Raw genomic sequence first — 17,814 nt, forward strand, 5'->3', positions numbered from 1 at the left:
GTATTTATTTATTTACTTGGTACGAATGTATATGTAGTATGTGAGTATATTGGTTTTCAAGCAGTAATAAAGGCATTATAAGCAACGGTTTCACTGACTAACTAATCACCATACCTGACCTTTTTTTGCCACATTACCTGATCATTATTTCTGGCTGTTTCTTCTTCTAATGCTATGTAAACATTGTCCTCCACATTGTCATCGATTGGGGAATCACTCTGGCCCTGAATATCTTTACTAGGCAGGTCACTGGTAACAGGTCCTTTGCCAAGACAATGGCATGAGGGGGGGAGGGGGGAGGTTATGCAGTGTAAGGCATTGTCCCTGCTTGGCATCTTGTAGAGGAATAGAGGAAGGTGTCCCGTGTATACATACGAAAAATCACGTGCGAAAATTGAAAATTGTGCAAATTAGGGACCTTGCAATTGCACGACGTACTGGTACGTCGCCGGGACTGGCAAATGCAAATCGTTGCAACGTACCCATACGTCGACGGGATAGGGCGGGTTAATCAAATGATGCCTGTAATTCCTACTAATCAGTCGCAAAACATTAGCAGTAGAATATGATGTTAGTTACGAAGAAGTGCTATGGAAAGGGTTTAAACCCATAACTTTGTCCTACTCTGTCACTGAGCTTCAAGAAATCAGTTGCAACAGTACAAAAATCCACGTCAAGTTAAGGTAAAAGAACTACCGTGTAGTCTATTTTTACTGCAGTATTGCATTAGTTTTTCTCTAAGCCATTTCACTTAACACTGCTTTTTTAGTTGCAGAAGCATCTAGAGCATTTCTGTCCATCAAACACTCCAGAAGGTTTTTCAGGCATCATGTGCTTCATTCCTTTATATTTCTTTGTAGCCTCATACTACGGCCCTGATGGTTCTGTATCAATTTATTATTATTATTATTATTATTTAGTTTGTTTAAAAAGTCACTGCTTAAATGTCTCCCCATTTACTGGACACACAATCCACGTAATTTCACATGATATCCATATTCTCTTCAGTCCTCTAAAGCATCATTTAACCTGCCCTGTACCGACTAATTTATTACAAAACCAACCCCCAAAACCCGAAAAATTTTCGATTTTTTTTTTTTTTTTTTTTTTTTTTTTTGCTCAAACCTCCGCTTTTGGTGAGAAACAATGGAAAATCACCAAGAAAGTGCTCACCTGAGGTTAGAAATGGTCTAGACAGGTGACCCTCTGAACACCTGATAGTGTTTTCTGGAACCATGCTGCTAGTGTTGCGTTTTCAATGGTAGAGTAACTATTGGAAACCATTCAAAATACGTAGGTATTTATTAATTTGGTACAATTTTTCATGTAGTACAAGAGTATATTTGTTTTCACACAAAAATATAGGTGATATAAGCATTGTTTCATTCACAAACACATGAAAATTGCAGAATTCTTGCACAGTTGACTCAATAAGACTGTTGTTTCAACTTACATTCTGTTTTGCAACTTACATTTTACTTTTCCACTAACATTATACCAGTCTCCACATTATATAACTTATCACATAATTACAGGACTTACTATTATAGTGAGCACCATAGTATTGAATATTTACAGGCCTTACTATTATAGTGAACCTAATATTATCTCAAGCACACACAGTATCAGTAATGCACTAAAATGTACTAAGGGGTGGTAGAGGAAGGTGTCCCATGTATATGTATAAAAAATCACGAGTGAAATTTTAAAAATGTGCAAACGACGGACCTTGCAATAGCAAAATGTACATTGTGCATCATGGGGACTGAGTGTGAAAAAAAGTTGCGACATGCAACAAATGTTGTGGGTATGGGGCGGGTTAACTAGCATTCGTATTCTTTCATGTACACAACAGTACAATTATGGAACAGGCATCTTCAGTGTATTTTTACCTGTGGCGAAGCTGACACATCCGGAAGTGGTACACCGGGGGGATTTTTTTTTTTTTTAATCCTTCAAGGGAAGGTCAAATATCTGCTGTTGGAGAAATCTGAGTGATTTTCTTATGAAGAGAAAATTGCTTAGCTTGAAATTTTGAGTCAATTAAACATGTCAGTTTTTCCGTCACCTGAGGCATCAGAAGGGCACGGCCAACCAGACGCGACGAGTGGGGAGGGATGTCCCGACACGATAAAACTCACCAAATTCAATGTGCCTGGCAACACTAGGTGAGTGGGGAGGTTTGTCCACGCTGGTTGCAATGCAATGTAGCATGTTCCAAAATGTTGTGTACTGCCTAGCGACATATCCAGGCATTTTCATCATCATTTAGTCATGCTGGTACTGTACGTTAGAGCGACTGGGTTCTGGTTATTATGTCTACTAAACAACTTATTAAACTCTTGAAGTCAAGGTGTGTTCACAGGCAGATGATCTAGTTTCAGATGTGCATTTTCAGCAAGGAATAATTTTCTTGATTGCTTGGACAATGACATGTCTGCACCAATGAACAGTTTCAGACTATCTTTTGCTCGAGAGGTTGCCTATACGGTCAGGCATCTCGTTGATGCTCGCCTCGCCGCTCATCACTTGATGCCACCTCCTCGCTTGCTGCTTCTGGTGTAGCCGCACCCAGTGACTATTAGGCAGTTTTAAATTTTGGCACTAAAGAGACATTTTACCGACAAAGTTGCTCAACTTAAATTTTTCAGTTGATTTGACATTACAGCTGTTGCATCAGCTGATTATTTAGCAATTTTCAGTTTTGACAATAAGGAAGATTTTTTCGCCGCTTGTTTATGACATAAAAAGTTGCGCTGCTTGAAAATTTTAGTAGATTTGACATGTCATAAAACAGTTTCACATATAAGGGTCAGAGGGAGAAACTTTTAAAATGGGGCTTCAGTAATTGGGCCACAGGTCGATGAAGACAGTTTCTTCTTGTTCCACCTTAATGTGAAAATCCGTCCTTTTTTTTTTTTTTTTTTTTATGTGCAGTGTCACCACGGACGGAGTAAATCTTGTTTTAAGTGTGTGTGTGTGTGGGGGGGGGTCTTTAATTTGAATGGCAATAATTATGCTTTGTCTTCATACTACAGCGCACGAATAATCGAGTATACTGCGCTGCAGTATGTGTTGTTTATCAGGTGTGTCTGAGATCATTTTATTAACTGATATAAGCTGGTTTGCATTCAGTTGCCACTTCTATTGGTCTCTAATGTTGTATCTTGATTTCATTGTTTTAATGCCGTCTTATATGTTTATTTCCTCCACAGGTGCCCTTCATATATGTTACTCCAGGTGGACTTATCACTCCATTTTCTGATCTGATAGGAAATCCAAATTTTCCTTCCTTTGTTACTTCCAGCTTATTTACATTCAAACATCCAATGACCTTTACACAACGGGCTGTCAATACCCTTTGGGAGGCCACGTTTGGGACTATAATTGAATATTATATCATGCATAGGTATGTGATGTTTAATTTTGTTTGTTAATATTGTTTTACTGTAATATCTTGTGTACAGTGTTGGATGTAAAACAGTCAGTGAGTCTTTAAATATTAAATGCGTTAGCCTAATATATTGTATTTGTATCGTTCAGTGCTCTGTGGGATACTATTACTATATTGTACTTAATGTATGAGTGCAAACTGTAGGTTGAATAACAGTATATGATATAATTAGATTAATTTGTAGGAACGGGATATGATTGTGTTGACAAGTTGTTGATCGTTTGAGGGCGTTGAGAGGTGGTATTGCGTATAATGCCATCATTGTAATAATGTCATTATATTTTACTCTATCTGCCTCAGCATAACTGAAATGTAATCTTATGGGAAATCTCTTGCAGTGTAAGGCTAGGAAACACTCTCTTATTTTGTCATACCATAATGAAAACTTCCCCATTAGATGAGAAAACTGCCAAGTGATAGCAAACTAAACCCAGTATTGCATCATCAGGGTGAATGAGTTAATACATAGATGATGCAAGTTAAGGATAACAAATTGTTTGTACTGTACTGTGCACATTTTATCATTGCAGTACTGAGAATGAGTGTCGCCGTCGAGGTCTGTGCCCAGAAGATATGCCCAGTATGCATACCATTCGCTACAACTCCAGTATCGTACTCATTAACAGGTAGGGTGTAATGTAGTTCATTGGGACAAGCTTCTTTCTTTCTGTTTGTCTATACTATTTCCACTTTACCTTGACTTAAAACTGCCACCTCTCAAATCATGAATATTGAATAGTGTCAATCATGAAGAGGCTCTATAAAGGTAAGAGATTTGCCCTCTTTTGTCACCTAGGTACGTGAAATAACTGGAAAATGAAAATAAATCGTCGCTAAGTTAAGTTAGATGAATAATAATACCGAATTCATACAGGGTGGCCATGACAAACACATATCCAAAGTTTCCTGTCATCAATAAAATGTTAAAATTAACACTGAAGCATGCACTGTGCCAGCTTTTGAAACCACTCATACCTGCAGTAACTTCTTCGACAACACATATCTTCTGTCTCTACAGTGTGAGAACAGTTGACTTGCCACCACGGCCAATTGTCCCAGCCGTTGTACATGCAGGGGGCATCCACTGTCAACCTCCACAGCCTCTCCCAAAGGTAAAAAAGATTTAGTGTACTTATACTGATACCGAAGTTATTGTTTTCGCCATGGAAAATGGTAAACACTTTAGTAATTGTGTTAATTATGAAGCACTGTGAAGCACAAGTACCTCTAAGAGTTGCTTAATGATTAACTTCGTACACAACTTCATTTATCAGTTTTATGGAGCCCACAATGTACCAGGAGATATGTACCCAGGACTCTCATTTATGACACTTTATGTGCATACCATCCCATCATCTGAGGCCTCTAAGACAAATAGTACTAATGCCACACACTCTCTTTCTACAGGCACTGTACCAGCTTCTTGTATCGTCTCAGAGTGATGGTAGCAGTCACTGCTTTCTTAACCCAGTCTATTTTATGGTTGTCGGTTTAACAATTTTATAGATTGACCTGGGTAATTGATATTCATGTAACAGCATTGTTATTTTACAATTATATCAGGTTTTACCAAAATTCTGTTAATTTTAGCTCATGTATTCGTGATTTTTTATATATTTATGTTTAATGAATTTCTCGCGCACCTTGAGAAAAGGTTTAGCGACCTTTGTGGATTTTGTGTAGCAGCTCTAATCTGTTTTCCACCTCATTAATTCACTCAATTTGGGCATCACTGTTGGTACCCTGTAAAGCAATGACATTAAGACAAATACATACAACATATACTTCTCTCTCTCTCTCTCTCTCTCTCTCTCTCTCTCTCTCTCTCTCTCTCTCTCTCTCTTCTTCATGTCAGCATCCTATATCTTTTGGTCCATCTCTGGTCCAGTAAGAGTAACACCCAAATGTAAGGCTTTTGTAATCAAGAACATATTAACCCTTTCAGAACAATGACAAATATTTCTCAGTATTCATGTTACAACCATATGATTTTATTCAGTTCAAAGGAGAACTCAAGAGGCAGAGAAGTTAATGTAGATTACTGATACCCTCCTCGGGAAAAGAAAGTTGTAGCTGATAATGCATCTTCAGTGGTGAAAACATTTGGCATTTCCTTGCCAAGTTTGTACATATATCAGGAAGAAGAGGACACAGGAAATTCATGTGACCCCAGCATCGTTGATGTACATATATCAGGAAGAAGAGGACACAGGAAATTCATGTGACCCCAGCATCGTTGATGTACATATATCAGGAAGAAGAGGACACAGGAAATTCATGTGACCCCAGCATCGTTGATGTACATATATCAGGAAGAAGAGGACACAGGAAATTCATGTGACCCCAGCATCGTTGATGTACATATATCAGGAAGAAGAGGACACAGGAAATTCATGTGACCCCAGCATCGTTGATGAAGATGTTCTGACTTCCCTTCCTCAAAGAATGGGATGTTTTGCACATACTCAGCAACTGTGTGTGAACGATGGGTTTACTCACCCAAATGTAAAAAATTCACAACTCTCATCATTGCTTCAGCAAATTGCATCCTTGATCAACTCCGTTAGGAAATCAACAGATCAACAGTGGCTGTTCATTACGTTCGATCTAAAGGGATTGTTCTCCAGACACAAAATGTAACAAGTTGGAATTCTTAGTTGAAAATGGTGAAATCTATACTCAAGAACCCTGCAGAGGTGATTAATGCAATTGATCTTCTGTCCCAGAGAGAGCATAGGAGTAAACAAACCATGCCAGTGGAGATTTCTGCCTTAAAAGAGCTTGTGATTGTCCTCGAACCTTTTTCACGAAGCCATGGAAGTCGTGGAGGGACAGATGAAGGTGGCCGTAATTGCTATTGAACCAGTGATTCAGGGACTTAAACACTCACTGGAGAATCTAATTCATAATACCAAGTTACAATACTGTGAACAACTGGCTAAAGTGCTATTGGACTCTGTGATGAAAAGATTGGATGTGGAATTAGAGATGTTCAAGTGGCAGTTTTTTTTTTTTTATCGTAGGTTCGAAGTGGTTTGGCTTTTATTACAAGACCAGAATGACCAAGTGATGGCATATGTCAAGGAAATGCTTGAAGAATTAGAGGTGGTTCACGAGGGGTCAACAATGAATGAAGAAAGTAACAAGGATGATCTAGCAGAGGGATTACCGGAATCAAAAAGACCCAGTCTTTCATACCAAAATGCTCATCAAAGCTCCAAAATCAAGGGGGATCAGAGGGAAGCACAGTGTCAGTGAGTCTCTTGTTGAAGCAATATGTAGAGGAATCTGCCATTTTCCAGTGATCCAGTGCTATACGGGAATGAAGTGTCACAAGCTCTGCATCCACTGAAGAATCTTGCAAGAGAGGTAACTGGGTGTACTGGTACATCTGCTCTATCAGAGCGAGTTTCCAGCATTGTTGGAAATTATATAACAGCGAACAGAGCTCAGCTTGGTGTCACTTCTTTCCATTCAATGTTATTAAGTGTAATAGTGAATTGTCTGAAAAACTACCACCTTTTTAGCTACTATCTGCAACTTCTACACAATGAAATATATATTTTTGTTTTCAAATAAGTTTGTGCCACTGTTTGTACATAAAGGACAACCTTCCATTGCAATATTAGTGTCTTTCTTATCAGAAACGATTTTTCTTTCAATTTCGGGATTTTGTAATATATAACTGATTTTGTTTCGCAGTAATTGTAGTTGTAATGTGTGTGTGTGTGTGTGTATATATATATATATATATATATATATATATATATATATATATATATATATATATATATATATATATAAGTGGATGAGGAGGAAATGGAAAATGTGAATACGTTTAAGTACTTGGGTAGTGTGATGAGTAAGCGTGGAAGTTTAGTGGGTGAAGTACTTGAAACGGTACAACAAGGAAGATATGTTGCTGGTTCCTTGAAAATTGTGAAAAAAAAAAACAGGGAACTGTGCATGGAAGTGAAAAAGTTACTGCATGACAGTACTGTGATACCAACTCTAACATATGGAAGTAAAGTTTGGACCTTGTTGAAGGGACTGAGGTCAAGAGTGAGAGCAGTGGAAATATGTTATTTGAGAGGATCACGTGGTTTCACATGGAGAGACAGACTGACAAATGAGGAAGTGAAGGAGCATTGTGGTGTGATGTGGATGTGATAGGAAGCGTTAGGAGAAACACACTGAGGTGGTTTGGCCATATGGAGAGGAGGGAGAGTGAGAGACTGAGGAGGGTGTATGTAAGTGAGGTCGAGGGGGAGAGAAGAAGGGGGAGGCCAAGGATGAGATGGAGGGATGGAGTGGAGAGGTATGTGAAAAACGAGTGTGTGAGCTGGGAGCAGGACAGTGAATGGCGGGGAACAGGGCGACGTGGAGGCGATTTGTTTGTAGCCATCCCTTAGGGTTTTAATGCGTTTGGCAATAGACTGATAATAATTCCAACAATTTCTTGCGCTTCATACCACAAGTACACAATTCATTTTTCTATCTTTTTAAACGAACAAGAACGTATTCTGTGTTTTCAGGACTTGGAAGATTGGGTGAAGGATGCTGGCAAGGATGGCTTTATATTCTTCAGCCTGGGATCAGCAGTGACACCGTCCAGCATGCCAGAGAAGTGAGTCAGAGTCATGTATTCACAGAAAGGTATATTTTACCGTATTGTTTTTGTTGTTATCATGATGATGATCATTATTATTATTGTTGTTGTTGTTGTTGTTGTTGTCGGATTTACGTCTACATTATAATTATGTTTTATGGGTTTGATGGTTTCACCCTATAGCGCTTCCACAGTCTGCTGTGTTTTACTCCTGCTTTCTTGTAATACCTGCAGCTCTGTGGTCGGCACACACCAGTTTGTCCAGTGCCTTCTCAAGACTACCTCTCCTTCGACGGACTGGTATCTGTATACTTCTACACACCCTCAACCAACTCGCTTAGTTCATTCCATTGACAGTACAAACTTTGTCAATCTCCTTTCTACTTCCTTTATGATGCTTTCCACTCCAAGCTGTCACCTCCACTCTTATGATGATACCTCATTATTCACCTTTACTCCTTATATTTATCGAGTTATTCGCATGTCATTTCGTTTCAGTCTCCTCGTAGCTTCCTCCATAACCCTCTGTTTCACTGTCGTCCAACATGATTCCTGTCGCAGGTACGAAACGTTTTCCCTTTTATGGACATTGAGAACAAATCAGAGTCAATAGCACTCCGTCCGACATGTTGTCATCAGTAAGGTAGCAAAACTTATCAACAATATTCAGTGACTCTTACCACGGATGTTATTGGTCTAGCATCGAGCGGTCTGGCGACGTCTCTACGTCTCCTACAGTGAAAAACTGCCATCAGACGCACTTTTCTACATCTCTTGTTTACCCAGTGTTTGCATCGGGTACGTAATGTACTACAGATGTCCCTACCCACACCCATGACTATACACACAACATGACCATTTACCCCACTCCGAAACCATCCGTAATGTCATTCGCTGATTATAGCTCTGCATTCCTGATGTTTACTAGGAGACCTTAGTCTTCATAAGATGTTCTCTCCACTTCCTGAATTCTTCAGTACATTTTTTTATTATAACTTCCATCAGCAGTTGATTACCTGCTTATAAAAGTTCCCATGGGCATCTCTTCCTCTAATCTCGTGATTTTGCTTCCATGGCCATTATGAACAGCCTTGGGCTTAGGACTGATCCCTGATGTATCCAAGCCTTGGCACTTTTAGTCACGGTCAAGTGTATCCTGTGTTTTCGCATAAGAACGCAAAGTCCACAGCATACTACACCCCAAACTTGAAGGGATTTGAATCCTACACTCATAGCACACATCAGGATTCGATTCTGCTAAAGCGGCAGAGTGTTATGATCACAGACAAAACACTAAACAACATGAAATGCACAACTGCAATCACTGTGAATGTTGCACTTAATGTGGATGAAAATCCAGGCAAGGAAGCGTTCATAAGACTGCAAGGACTGATCTCAGACTATTTGCTGTTAGATCCAGTGACTTAACGATATTTCTAACATTCGCATACATCATTGCAACCATCCAGTCAGTCCATATCTAAGCTCCCAACTCTCTCATTTCTCTCGTACCACTTCCATCTGGACTCTATCAAGACCTTTTCTTTGTCCATAAAAACAGTATCATAACCCTAGCCAAGTAGTTTTCCAGCAGTCGTCTGCCATTGAGTATTAAAGAGGTTTCGAGTCCGAAGGAGTGACAGTCCAGTTCAGATCTAATTTGGTCTGAGCACTCTTTAATAAGCTGAGTAAATTACTTTCGGGACAGACAGAAGGGGTGACAATAATACAGCAGACTCAAATAAATATTCATGGAAACTTGATTCAGGAGATTACCAAGCTGTTGTCATGCATGTAGTATAATCTTATCCTTTAAATTGTTTGTTAGGCTGAGAAATATCCATATTTCTACTGTGTTTGGCTAGGCATCGGAAGACCTTGGTGGACGTGTTCGGGTCACTGAAGCAGAGAGTCCTGTGGAAGTGGGACAAGGACACAATGGAGGACCTTCCCCCCAACGTCCGGCTTGGCAAGTGGCTCCCCCAGCAGGATATTCTAGGTACGAACTCATAGTCCATTGTTCTAATCAAGGTTAGTGTTATAACTACTGTTGATCTGTCTTACCTTGAATATATATATATATATATATATATATATATATATATATATATATATATATATATATATATATATATATATATATATTTTTTTTTTTTTTTTTTTTTAACCTATTTACAAGCCAGCTTAATGACCATTTCTCAAGGTGACTCTCGGCTGCGATTGTTCTTCACTCACGGGGGACTTCTCAGCACTCTGGAATCCATGTACCATGGGGTGCCGGTCCTGGGAATGCCTGTGTTTGGAGACCAGGAGAACAACATGAGAAAAGTAGAAAGTGACGGCTGGGGTAGTGTGTTGCTCTGGGACGACCTCACGCCAGATACACTAAAAGAGAAGATACAGTTTGTAATGCAAAACAGTGGGTAAGTTTCCTAATACTCTTCTGTAATGAATTTTTATTCTGATAATTATCATTATCCTGTTTCTTATATCAAGCTGGATAGGAATTTGAAGCAATGCTCTTTAATATCCTTCAAGATATAATTCAAAGGAGAAATAAGTCTCCATTTCATTCCCTTCTCCTCGATGGTAGAAAAAAATGATGTTTGAAATACATTTCTATTTTTTTATCTTTAAGCCATTAGGAAGGGGAAAAATTCCCACCCTATTGTGGCTCTGGCTTTAATCACCTTTTACAACACATGAATCGTATGCAGGTGCCGCATTTTTCTTCCATTTCACGCACCAGATATACACCACGCTTCAGCGGCAAGCTCTTTCTTTACAGATTTCACAATTTATAGAGCTGATGACCATGGTCGTAGTTGATACAGACACTGTCAATCAGGAACCCTCATTGATGTACTAGAGTATTGGACATAGCTCGGCTTCCATTCATACTACACTTGATGGAAGTCTGTTCTTGCAGAGTAAAATTGCTTTGCGATAGCCCCAGTAAAAATCATCAAGTACTTCCCTACTGTGCTGTTTTTAATACTTACTTTATCCTCAGGTTCAAAACACGGGTAGCGCACCAATCTGCGGTGATGAAGGACCAACCTCAGCATCCCAGTGAGGTGGCTGTGTACTGGGTGGAATATGTCATGAGGCATAAGGGAGCTGCACACCTCCGCTGCCCTGCTTTGGATATGCCATGGTATGAATTCTGATGGTTGTACAATAGTTCTTATAATACCCTGTGATGCTGGTGATGTAGCTACTTTATGATGTTTTACTACCATTGATGTAGCTGGTTTTATAATTATTACCTAATCCGGTAATCACTAGTGTATTATTTGTTCTCACTGGTAAAACTATGGTATTTAATTGAAACTATATTTTTCTGTTGGAGGAGCTTAAGGAAACATTGGTGATATTTGTAGTTATAAAGACGATCCCTAATGATTGGTGAGCCAGTACAGGCATGAAATTACCCTACATATAAAAGTGGAATATTGTACTACCGAAGGCAAAAACCGTGCAGAACTATATTGGCTGAGAGTTTATCCCTTACTGCCTGAATGACTTGTGTATTGCACATACATTCCTCAGCAGTCCCATCTCCACAGCTCTTATTCTTGACTTTTCATTTTCATGTCACACCATAGTCTCAGTGCCGTTAAAGTTGGCACTAACACTCCATGCAAGCCTCGTGCAGCTGCAACACTCAAGCCTCTTTAACATGGCCTTAATAGCACCAGCTACTTTCCTTCCTTGTGTCGCTCTACTTTCCATCTCTCGTGCACATTTTCCTCTCGTTTCTATCACTGTACCCAGGTATCAGAACTCTCTCACCAATTCCAATTTCTCCATTCACTGTAACATCACACTGGGAGTCACCCTCCTTCTCAATAAGTATCACTTTACTCTTTTCTACATTTACTTTCAAGGCACGACCCTCACTGACACCTACAAAACTCTGCACTAGTCTGCTAAGGTCTGTCCAGTATTTGCAAGTACCACTGCATCATCAGCATACAACAAATTCGAGATGTTCCATCCATTACTATTCATTACCAACGCCCTCCCTCTCTCCATTACTCGTATTTTTGCTTGTCTCATCACCCCATCCATACATGTATTGAACAACCACGGGGGAAATTACACAACCTTGTTGCACGCCCACATTGATCGTGAACCAATCATTTAGATGCCCATTTACCTTTACACATGCCTCACTGCCATCATAAAAACTTTTGACGGCATCTATCAGCTTACCATCTACATGGTATATGCGCAAAACCTTCCACAATCCTTCTCTGTCTGCTTTGTTGCGGGCTTTTTCCAGATCCATAAATGCCATAAACACTTAGTTGTCTTTCTCACACGCCTTCACAATTGGTTTTACTGTAAATATTTGACCCACACATCCTCTGCAACTCCTGAAGCCACCCTGTTCGTCACGCACTAGGACTTCTGATATTTCTCTTACTTTCTCTATAATAGTTCGTCCATATACCTTCTCTACAACACTCAATAAACGTATGTCACGACAATTCTTGCACTCACTTCGCTCACCTTTATTTTTGTACAGGGGTACAATCACAGCCTTTTTCCACTCTCCTGGCACAGTTTCACTCATCCATGCCTTCTTACTTATCTCCCACAAGCACTTCATTCTGATCTCTCCACTACACTTAATCATCTCTGCATACACCTCATCATCCCCAGCTGCTTTCCCGTTTTTCAGCCTCTTCACAGCATTCTTCACCTCTGCGAGTGTCACGTTTCCTAGCACTGCATTCCTTCTCCATGCATCCCCCAAACCAGTCACTTTAACAAGCCCTTTCATCAGATTTTGAAAATGTTCATTCCATCTGGTCCTTACTTCATTTATTTATTTAGCTTAGTAAGAAGGGCTAAAAATGGAGAGACAATTTTTCCTTGCTCGTTTGGGGGCCACTGCATGGCTGAGCCAGAAGACAGACTGCAGTAGTCCTGATAATTTCAGCCACAGGCAGCATTTTTCCTCTTGTCCTAATAATGACTATATTTATTGAAAAATGTTTTATTGTAGTTTATGTGGCTCCACAGATTAAGAACTAATGTTAACTTCTACACAACAGTGTCCAACTTTTTTATTTATTTTTTCAATGATTCTGTTCTTCCTAAGCAACGGAACGGACAGACCCCAATAAACCGGTGTTTATGTAATTCCTAACAACATGCCTAATCGTTCCAACTCAGATTTGCATAACATGTAACTAGTATTGAAGACAAGAAAAAAAAAAGAACAGTAGAAAAAATGAAATATAAATGAGGTAATTTTCTTATGGAATGAAGAAAAAGCCAAATGCAAGAAGTCTGCAAAATTGTTCCTTCAAGAAAAAAAAGCCAGACTGAAGATCCCGTCTTTTTGAGAAGTCTGAATACATCGCCTTAAAAGACTGGAGGTCGTAAGCAGAAGGAAATACAGACAAAGGAAGACGCTTCCAGAGCTGACATGTTCAGTACTTGAAGGATTAGGAATATCTGCTAACTACTGCACGAGAAAGTTGGACAGAAAATGAGGGTGAGTTTGCGCCACACGAGTCCTGTGCATCCACTGTAACTGAGGAGAGAAACAAGCAGACGCTTCAGAGCATCAGTGATCATTGATGTAGCGATAGAAGAGATAAAGATGCAACAGCACAGTGTGGCGAAGAGAGAGAAGACGAAGGGAGTCAGTAAGAGGAGGAGAGATAGTGAGAGGAAAACCCTTTGACTCCACGTACTTGAGAAGCGCTGTAACCTATGTGGAGAGCTCCCTCCCCACACATGAGAGCTGGAATCCACAGAGAGACGAATACAACCCCTGTATAAAGCCAAGAGCTGTGAAGGTGTAAAGAAGGCATGGAGTCAGCTTAGCATTGCCAGTCGCTTGGATGCAAATTTTGCAAGAAAGATAATTATGATCTCTCCAAGGCAATTCCCGAGAGGTTGAACCTCAAGAATGTTGAAAGATTATGTGAGATTGAGTTGAAAGTTGTTGAATATTCAAGGATACGCCTATAGAAAATATTGACGTGTCAGATGATGAAGGAACTGAGTTCATGATGCATTACAGTAATACCAATAAGGTTGATTTTACCCCAATCAGATATATGAGCCAAGTCATACATTATGTATGGTATAGCCACATCCCATGTTTCTTAAAGAAACTGTTGCAATGGACGCTATGATAAGTTGATAGAAATCTGAAGGACAGAGTTATTGGCAAGCGAGTGGATAGGGTTAGATGTACATCTTACGTCACTTGTAATAGAATATTAGAGCTGGTGACAGGACAGGACACTAAGGATCACCACTATTGATAGCTGTAGGAGAAGATCAGAGGCTGTCTACGACAGCTAGGCTATACGAGTAGAATGAACAAAAAGGATGCTGGAGATGAAGGCACAGACAGATGGTTAGAAACCATAAAAAAAAATAGATTGGCCATTAAAGATTAATGATAGACTCGACTGCAAACCTTTGAGATGTCATGTATACTGACAAAGCTATAATCAGTTCCCGAAAGTAGGATTACCAGTATTCTGAAAGGAAGGTGAGAAGATGGCCAGTGCAGGGGCACTGGTGAAATATATACTGGCGACTGGCAAGGTTACGATAGGAAATGTGCTTTATTGTTTATTTTTTTCTTGAAAACAGATTCTTTAGAAATCGAGGATGATAAAGCAATTCACCAATCGTTAGAGGGCTGAGAATGGTCACCGTTATTCAGAACAGACGAAAGAGCAAACTTTTCCTTTAACTTACGCTCTGTTGAGCACCAGCTCTCCTCCTCTAAACCTCACATACTTTTCCTAATTGAGACTCAGCTGTCTGAGGCAACTGACAGCAAACCCTTTTCTGTATCGTTCTACTTTCTCTACACTCATTTCAAAGCCAAAGTGGCTGTTGTGTATATACTGTATATGCAACGACTTACCTTCCTCTCGTGTTTCTGAACTTGATTCTTCTGAATTCTCTACTCTCTGGCTTCGGCTTTCCTGTCATTCTCTGACTAAATATATCTGTGCTGTTTACTTACCCCCTAATTCTACTGACTATGAAAAATTCTTTGATTCTCATACTTCTACGATGGAACACATTCTATTCATTTCCCTTGTCTCTGAAATCTCCATTCTAGGAGATTTCAATATTCACCACCACCTTTGGCTCTCCTCTCCTTTCACGGATCCACCTGGTGAACAAGCCTACATCTTTTCTATCCTTTAATGACCTAGAGCAGCTTGTACAGCACCCTACCCGTATCCCTGACCGCCTTGGAGACAGCTCCAACATATTTGACCTCCACCTTACAACTAATCCTTCTGCTTACACTGTTAAATTTTCCTCTCTCTTGGGCTCCTCCGATCACAACCTTATTACCTTAACTTGTACTATCCCTCTGGTGCGGCCTGTGGACCATCCAAAGAAACATTGACTGTAGCACTTTGGAGCTGGAGGCCCTCAGGCAGTACTTCTTTGATTTTCCCTGGAATGATTATTGCTTCCATGGCCGGGAGCGATCTGAGTGTGCCCTGCACAATATGAAAGTTATTCTCTCGGGCATGGAAGCATACATTCCCTTCTCATGTCCTTTGACTGATGCAAGAAAGCCTTGGTTTAATCGTGCTTGTTCTAATGCTGTCTGCAACAAGGAGAGGGCCTGTAAAAGGTACCAGAGCCAAGCTACCCCTGAATCACATCTTTTTTATGTTTCTGCCCGGAATCGTGCTAAGTCTGTTCTTCGTTCTGCTAAAAATAATTTTATCTGTACTAAATGCTCTCAACTCTCCAAATCTAATTCTTCCCCCTCCTTCTGGCACATTGCCAAAAACCTTTCTAACAACTTTACCTCATCATCCTTCCCTCTTCTTTTCTGCTCTGATGGCTCTGTAGCTATTTCTTTTACTGATAAAGCAGATCTCTTTGCTCAGACTTCCTCCTCCAATTCCACCTTAGACGATTCCAGTTCTGTTCCTCCATCACTTCCCCCCTCTGACTTCCTCATGGCTGACGTTAAAATTTCTTCAGCTGATGTATTTTCTGCCATCACATGCCTCAATACTAACAAGGCATATGGGCCTGATGGAGTCCCTTCTGTTGACCTCAAGAATTGTGCTTCTGTGCTTACACCCTGCCTAGGTAAACTCTTTCGCCTTTGTGTATCAACTTGTACCTTTCCTTCTTGCTGGAAGTTTGCTCTCATTCAGCCAGTCCCAATGAAGGGTGATCTTTCCCAACCCTCTAACTATCATCCAATTGCTTTAACATCCTGTATCTCAAAAGTTTTTGAGTCAATTCTTAACAGAAAAATTTTAAAGCATCTTTCCTATCACAACCTTCTTTTTGATTGTCAGTATGGGTACCGTCATGGATGCTCCACTGGCGATCTTCTCACCTACCTTTCGGACTCCTGGTCATCCTCCTTTTGGGACTTTGGCGACAGCTTTGCCATTGCACTTGACATCTCAGAGGCTTTCGATCGAGTCTGGCATAAATCTCTAATTTCCAAACTGCCCTCTTAGGGTTTCTATCCTTCTATCTGTGCCTTCATCTATAGCTTCTATTCTGGTCTTTCTATAGCCACTGTTGTAGACGGCCATCGTTCTCCTCCTAGATCTATCAACAGTGGTGTTCCTCAGGGCTCTGTCCAATCACCAACTCTCTTCCTCTTATTCATCATTGACCTTTTAATCTGTACATCTAACCCTATCCACTCGTGTGCTGATGACTCCACCCTTCACTTTTCCATTTGGTTCCCACAACGTCCACCTCAGCAGTTACTTCAACAAACAAGGGATGAGGCTATGGCATACCTAATGTCTGACTTGGCTCGTAACTCTGACTGGGGTAAAAATAATCTTGTTGTTTTTAATGCATCAAAGACTCAGTTCTTACATGTATCAACCCTACAAAATCTTCCACAGGAGTTCCCACTATTGTTTAATAATATTCAGCTTAATCCTGCATCATCCTTGAACATACTTGGGGTTTCATTTACTCGGGACTTGTCTTGGAAAAATCATATTACATTTCTTGTGAAATCTGCTTCCAAAAGATTAGGTGTGCTAGGCCGACTCCGTTCCTTCTTTGCCCTTGCACAGTTGTTGACTTTATACACGGGTTTTATCCGCCCCTATGTAGAGTACAACTCTCATGTGTGGGGAGGCTCCCCACATACAGCTCTTCTCGATGGGGTGGACTCAAAAGCTTTTCGTCTCATTAACTTTCCTCCTCTTACTGGCTCCCTTCAGCTTCTGTCTCTTTGCCGCACTGTTGCATCTTTATCTCCTTTCTACTGCTACTTCAATGGTCAGTGCTCCTCTGAACTGTCTGCTTGCATCCCTCCATCTCTACGATGGGTGCGTAGCATCCATCTAGCAGCAAACTCTCATCCCTTTTCTGTCCAACTCTCTAATGCAAGAGTTAACCGTTATTCCCAGTCCTTCATTTATGCAACATGTCAGCTCTGGAACTGTCTCCCTCTGGCTGTATTTCCTGCTTGCTATGATCTCCAGTCTTTCAAATGCAGTGTGTCCAGGCATCTCGAAATGATCGGATCTTGAATTTGGTTCTCTCCTGTATTTTGTTTTTCTCTTGGACGGAACAGCATTGCTGGCTCGTGGCCTTCAGTTCCTTCTTCCTAGCATAAAAAATAAAAAATAAATAAAACTTCCGTCAAGAAGGAAGGTACAAGTAGACAGACAAAGGTGAAAGAGTTTTCCAGGGCAGGTTGAAAGCATAATAATATAATTCTTCAAAACAAGATGATCAACAGAGC

General features: G+C 40.2%; 1 protein-coding gene across 1 annotated transcript in view; it reads left to right on the forward strand.

Moving 5' to 3' along the window:
• LOC145401606 (UDP-glycosyltransferase UGT5-like) overlaps window positions 1-17,814 on the forward strand; it is a 92,240-nt gene that overhangs the window by 49,669 nt on the left and 24,757 nt on the right. Inside the window, exons 3-9 of the mRNA XM_080273798.1 lie at window positions 3,216-3,409; window positions 3,985-4,080; window positions 4,473-4,566; window positions 7,990-8,081; window positions 9,929-10,062; window positions 10,267-10,486; window positions 11,077-11,220. Coding sequence (XP_080129924.1) covers window positions 3,216-3,409; window positions 3,985-4,080; window positions 4,473-4,566; window positions 7,990-8,081; window positions 9,929-10,062; window positions 10,267-10,486; window positions 11,077-11,220 — 974 coding nt within the window. The remainder of the gene's footprint in view (window positions 1-3,215; window positions 3,410-3,984; window positions 4,081-4,472; window positions 4,567-7,989; window positions 8,082-9,928; window positions 10,063-10,266; window positions 10,487-11,076; window positions 11,221-17,814) is intronic.

The sequence above is a fragment of the Coenobita brevimanus genome, chromosome 56, assembly GCF_032717465.1.
Source record: "Coenobita brevimanus isolate Jiangsu-jjx chromosome 56, ASM3271746v2, whole genome shotgun sequence".
NCBI classification, from domain to species: Eukaryota; Metazoa; Arthropoda; class Malacostraca; order Decapoda; family Coenobitidae; genus Coenobita; species Coenobita brevimanus.